This window comes from Dendrobium catenatum, unplaced genomic scaffold (genome assembly GCF_001605985.2).
Source record: "Dendrobium catenatum unplaced genomic scaffold, ASM160598v2 fragScaff_scaffold_621, whole genome shotgun sequence".
Classification (NCBI taxonomy): Eukaryota; Viridiplantae; Streptophyta; class Magnoliopsida; order Asparagales; family Orchidaceae; genus Dendrobium; species Dendrobium catenatum.
In genome coordinates, this window is record NW_021319083.1 from 33,249,531 (window position 1) to 33,256,291 (window position 6,761).

At 34.5% G+C, this 6,761-nt stretch overlaps 1 protein-coding gene across 4 annotated transcripts in view; it reads left to right on the top strand.

The window, feature by feature from the left end:
* The window catches only part of LOC110096074 (pre-mRNA cleavage factor Im 25 kDa subunit 2), an 18,673-nt gene extending 14,662 nt beyond the window's left edge, over positions 1–4,011 (top strand). For all 4 annotated transcript variants that reach the window (XM_028695335.1, XM_028695334.1, XM_028695333.1 and 1 more), the window contains one exon: positions 3,901–4,011. In XM_028695335.1, the coding sequence (XP_028551168.1) occupies positions 3,901–3,972 (72 nt within the window). In that variant the 3' untranslated portion in view covers positions 3,973–4,011. The remainder of the gene's footprint in view (positions 1–3,900) is intronic.
* The last annotated feature ends 2,750 nt before the right edge of the window (positions 4,012–6,761 follow it).

Genomic DNA, 6,761 nt, shown 5'->3' on the forward strand with positions numbered 1-6,761 from the left:
CATGGTGGGATTGAAGACGCCGCGGTGTCCACGACACGACACCGATCGTGCACGTCTTTTTGGGCATGGTGGGATTGAAAACGCCGCGGTGTCACACGACACGACACCGACCGTGCACGTCTTTCTTGATGTGGCGGACAGGCTATGACTCCTGGAATTTTTCCTAAATGGGGGAGACATCATGAGGCTGCCGGATTTTTCAGTAAGTAGGGGACTTGACTTGAACTTCAATGAACAAAAGGGTACTTGCATGAACAACAGTGAACTTGAACAAAATGCACAATGAACTAGACTTTTAAATTAATAAATGGACGATCACATTAAAAGTACAAATGACAAGTAATAATCACGAACATCAATGAACAATTACAAGGACTTATGGTTTTTAACATAACTCGCTCGCAAGCAACAAGGCCAAAGGAAACGTATAATTTGATTGTAAATAGGCATATGAAGTCTTTAAACATTACTGTAAATTGCCTATAAATAACAACAATTGATGTGTAGCATCCACATCATTCACACAAGCAAATGCAATAACCTCAATTGAAAGCAAACACCTCAAGCAATAAGGGATCTATGATGTGCAATGAACTGTTCATGAACGATAACAAGGGTCATGCAACTGGTGATTTGAAATGATTGTAATGACTACGAGGATGTGCGATGAATACAAACATTCATTGACGGATCAGCTGCAAGCAAGAATCAAAACCCATCATATGCACGACACCTCATCTACAAGTAGAAGAAGAAAATTTGCAGTGTGAATGTTGTAGTTTGTGGAAGGATAAGGGCAACAGGCTTAAATGAAAATACCAACATTACCATACAATAACAAGCACGATCACCTGGAATTTAGTGATGAATATAACTTATGAGCACACTGCAAGCAACAGTGGTGGATATGTTGCAAGTGTAATAAATCCCCTATAAACATAGAATTGTAGGCGACGTATTATCCACAAGCGAAGATCAAAAGCTTGTAACGAGCTCACCAGCTCACCCATAAACAACAGCAATAAAACCCGCCAATAAACACAAATTCGCTTGCAGACAATGAAGCCTCCTGCAAATATATAAATGTAGCGTTTAGTGAATGGCAGGATATTTGTACAATTAAAGGCAACTCAATATCAGGTGAGATGTATTTATCCTTTACAAACAAAAGTGACCACTATACAACAAATGCAAGTAATTGCAATATTGCACAACTTGTCCACGCATAACATCAGGAAGCTTGCGATGCATACAGTGAGCATATTTACGAACATTGATAGTGAATGTATCGCCTGTAAGCAAAGATAGTTGATATGCAACGAGTGCAAGCATCCACGAGTCACTGCAAGAGACCTGTCATATACACAGTGTGGTATCTATAAGCAAATGCATAAGAGTTGTAGTAAATGCAGGCTCCTATAAGCAGCACTGAAAATCTGCATATGGAGCAACTCGCTTGTAAATGACAGCAGAAGACTGAAAATGCATACAACGATCCCGCCTACAAATAATGGCAGTGTTTGTATTGAAAATCCTCCACAAGCATTAGCAAGGAGATTATAGCAAGCGTGACTTATTGCCTGCAAACAAAGGGCATCAAGCCTGTGATGAATGCAATTGTTTACGAGCAACAGAAGTTCATCAATGCACAATGCAAGAGACAACGAGGGACCCAAAACCAACACTACCATTCACATATAAGTAAAAGCAGAGAAGTAGTAAAAACTATGGACTACTGGTAAAATAAGGCAGCAGATTTGCGACGCCAAGTCGTCATGCAGAATAAATCAGTTTATTTGCAAGCGATGGGTAGGTCCCTGACGTACCTCACAACTCATTTACAGGCTTAAGTATATTCTCGCAGGCTGAACGTTGAGGAAAAAAAAAAGTAACTTGTAGAAGACAAGGAACTAAATTGCGTTGACGATGCACAACAAATGAAACCCAGCGTGCTACTAAACAACGTGACTAGATCCGCAACACGCACACAATCGAACTGAAGGTAGTCTATAGGCTTCCAAATAAGGCCCAGCACACAACGACACAACGCCACCGGATCCACAACATGGATACAATCAGGCAGAAGACGTGTGCGAATTCTCGAGTGAAGTCCCGTGCATTTCTCAACAAGAACTCATCTACAATAAGTAGCAAATAACCATAGTGAGATGCCACGTCATTGGATCCGCAACGCTAATACAAGCAAACATAAGGCGTCTACAAGCTCTCAAATAGAACATCACGCACATTTAAATTATAGTTGTTTGTACAATTGACCAGTGTCAAATCTTTCAAAATGCATAGCGCATGTATTCCAACATGCATAGCTTATTATGTGAACAAGCAAGCATCGGTGCAAATGCGTATACACATATGCATATACGATGTACTTATCCGTTAACTACATTGTACAAACTGCATGCAAAATCATACTCTCACATGGGCCTCGACAAGCTTGTTACCTACATGTGATGTCTGAGGATGTTGTGCGGGTCGAGAAGTGAACTTAAGTTCAAGACCAATCATTCTCCTTGATGGGAGGGGAGTCGACAAGACTTGAACCAATGAACAAATATACAGTCGCAGTATTGCTCGAGATATGTCTTATACGTTCATATAGACATTCAAGGACAATTATATAAGAAATTCATTGACAAAGGCACAAAGTCTACTATGAACCCAATCCTCTGCCATCAATTAAACATAGTCGATAAGGTTCAACATATAATTACAAAAATGCCCCATAAATACTCTCATGGACCCCGGCGAGCGTGTTGGATGAATGCCTCGAAAGAGAGATAATGAAGAGGGATGAGGGAGCAAGAAAAAATCCTAGAAAGGGGATAATTTCCATAGGGAAGACCACATGATATTTCAAATATTCATTTATCATGCAATAATCCCTAATACAATACACTCATTTTATAGACCCAAAAACATACCTAAAATATGTTAGCGCTAGAAACAAACGAGGCTAGAAACAGACGAAATAATGCCCATATATGTATAACATCTGACCCATAATAGTTATTTTAAATACAAATTAAAAAACACAACATACTCCCAATGAAAGATTGAAGGAATTTGCACTACGTCTATTCCTGTGGGCTGCCAAAAAATTTAATATGGATAACTAAAATTTTGTTAGAGGGCGAACTATTGAGCTTTAAATGTACTGTGGAATTGGTAAAATCCACCAGGAAGATGAGAGACGAATATCCACGAGTTGAGGTAATAAATGGGAATTACATCATTGTGTCCACAATATTAGTATAAGATTCTCTTTTTTCTATCCTAAAAATATCACCAACTCCAAAAATGATAAAAAATAAATCCCAATATAGTTTCCCGATTATTCGTATATGATTAATTTGGTCAGAGAATATCATTTCTTTTTCTCAATTTAATCCCTTGACTATATAAAAGTTTTTCAAAATAAACCCACATGTATAAATTGTGGTACAAAATGATCCCTCATGTAGAAAGTTATCATGAGTCTTGGTAATTGTTTATGCTACAAAGAGTAAGAATTCCATGCAGTACAGGAATATAATCATACTAGAGAGTGGGGATAGTATAAGAAATGGAAACTTTAATTTGCTTCCATGAATTATAATCCCACAAACAAGCCATCAAATCTCATATTTATAAATATATAGTTATAAGATAAAATGAAAATTCAAGCCAAATTTAGACAACATGTAATAATCTTATCATCCAATTTAAATTGAAGTTAATCTTAATAATTAAACGAAATAACTTCTAAAATATTCTGAAATATCATAAATGTTCTAAAATTATTGTTTTCTGCTGCATCAATTCTTCACAAAAAAAAAAAAAAAAAAAAAAAAAAAGTTTTCCCAAAACATTTTCTGATGTGCCATACAACCGTGGATGCAGAGGTATGGGCCAGTGATCTCCACAATTCCACAGCAGTTATCGAGGTTCCACTTCAACATGGTGCGTCAATGAATTTGGTGAGCCAGAATGACCATAGAATCAATAGAGCAAACTTCTCAACCTCTTAACTTAGGCCTCATGCATTGTCTATAAACTAGTTATTAATCACAGTGCACGTATAAATAGATTAGGGACATAACTTTTAGTGAACTTGAACCAAGGCCAGTGTTGTTGGATGAACTTATGTGACTTCATGTGCAAATCTAGTTAAGGATTAGAAGCTGTTAGGAGTTAACCGAAAATGTTTAGCTTCTTGTTTTTTAAATTTTATTTTTGTTTAGGATTTGTATTTCAACTTCGAATATTTGCTTGATTCAGCCTTATGTTTCTTCTGTATTGGTATTGTTCTTTTGCCTGAGGTGGACATGGATGGATGAAAAGACAACTTGTTAAAAATGTAATTGAGCAAGTAATGAAATTTGAATTGTCTTTAAAATCATAAAAGAAGGGTCTCTGTGTCAAATGGAGAGATTATTATTCTATTTTTTTAGTTTTATGTGTATCTTATGCATCAAATATATATTTCTAGAAATCAATTGTTATATTTGATAAATATTAAGCAAAATATTTATAAGCATATAACCTTGTCTTTTCAAATTTATTACGTGAGAAGTCTTCAACTATTATCTGACTGGTGATGAATAAGTCCTTAATTATTGGCGCACAATCATTCGCTTATATGCACTAACTGTTTTTGCACATGCAGCTCATCTTGATTTATTGGTTGAGAGCTTTAGTTATCAATCAAATGATTTTGTGTTCAAAATGAGTGTATGAATTTGTCTTAATTAATCTAAATATCTCAAAAAAAAAAAAAAATGTTTTTTGCGTGTCAGTGGTGCGAGTAAAAGGCATGGTCATCCCTCCCTGGTTCGCCACATTATTAGTAAAAAAAAAAAAAAAAAATATAAAAGGAATGTCATGGCTCTGACATGATGGTCAACTAGGTGATTGAAGATGTCTTTGAATGTTCAGATGGTTGGGACGGCTCAGTTGCTCTGGGTGAAGGGAGAAGACTCAGTTGCGTCTGTAAATAAACAGAGGCGTTTGCCCTTGCCCTCTCTTTATTTTTTTTTAGATTTGCTTTTCTGATATTTTGGGGCCCTTTGAGCCTTTTTGGGCTGTTGTCTTTTTCTCTTGCCTCTTGCTCTCATTAATGGGAGAGATTATTAGGTGCGGAGTGCAGACGGGGAGAACCGTCCGCACAAGTATTATTTGGTGCTAGGTACCTGCACTTGGTATCGTTGGATACTCTTAGGTACTTAATGCTTGTGCGGACGGTGCGCATTTTGCACCTAATAATTTTTTCATTTTTGTATTTTTTGTTTTAATTTTAGAATAAAAAAAAAAAAAAAAAAAACACAGCCCCTAAAATCCCCGCAATTACCAATTCCTGCAATCCAACAGCAAAAGGTTTTTTTTTTCCTTGAAGTTAGCTGCCAATTTCCAGCAGCGCCCACAGCTTCCCCGTAAATTGTTTCTCAAATCCAATGCACTCTCTAGCTGAAAAGACATTCTCTTTTTGAAATTTATCATTAATTATTTTTTAAAAATTTTATCTTTTGGATTGAGAATTTTGATTATAAATTTTAAAATTTAAGTTTATATATATATGATATGTATATGAATTTGTCTTAAATTGATTCAAAATTAAAAAAAACATAAAAAATATTGGTTGTAATGAATATATATAAGATAACAACTAACAATTTAATTTTTACGAGGCTCACATTGGCCTTTTGGATGGGAGATGTGGTTATCAATTACTAGGTTTTGGGTGTGAATTTTATGTATATGATGTGTGTGAGTTTATTTAATTATTCTAAATATTTAAGATAAAAAAATAAAAAGAGATCTGCGATATTAATATTGGAAAAGCATAATCTTATTGCAGCCATTCACTGCTAATTAATAACTAATATATACAAATTAAAGAGGGAATAAACTGCAAAAAAGTTTGGTGAGACAGATTATTGTTTTGTTTAATATTGCTCAAAATCATTTCTTTTAACCCCAATAACACCGAAATAGAATTAGCCGAAATAGAATTAGGGTTTATTTGGAATGCTTGTATTTTTTTTTAATTAGCTACAAAATTATTATGTGAAAAATATTTTAATTATTTTAATCCTAAAAAAAAGTTTTATGCCGTAAAATTTTTAAAAAGAAATAAGAAGAAAATAAAATTAATAGCCAAATAAAATTTTATTGAAAAATTATCTCAAACACTTTTTTTTTAATCTCAAACACACCTTTGGTCTCTCAATTGTTATAATTTTATCTGTAGCTATAGCCTTTCACGTCTATAAAATTAACATTAATTAAAGTTGGATTTTAAGTGTGTTGGTGGTCTATGCTTTTTATTTGAATAAATAAATTTTATGATTATAAGCTATAAATAAATTTTTCAAAAATGCTAAGAATTAAAGGGGCAGTGGTACATCTAAATATTAAAAGATGGTACAAAAAATAAGTTAATTCATTCCAAGTTAAATCAAATCAATCTAAATCAAATTAAACATATCAAATCAATCCAAATAAAAATTAAGTTAATTCACCTAAACAAGTTGCAATAATTAAGGTTGAGAAAATGGGATCGAAAAAAAAAATCTGAAAAAGAAAAGCTTATCAATTCCAATTCTTCGTTTTTTTTTAATTGGCTCCAATACTTCGGTTCCACAATCCGACCGCCGATCCATGGGTTTCTAGCTAGTTTTGTGTGACACCAGTTATGTGAAGGAACCAAATCAGCCAATTGCCCAGTTCATGGTTCACTTGTTGAACCGATCAGTCCGATTTTA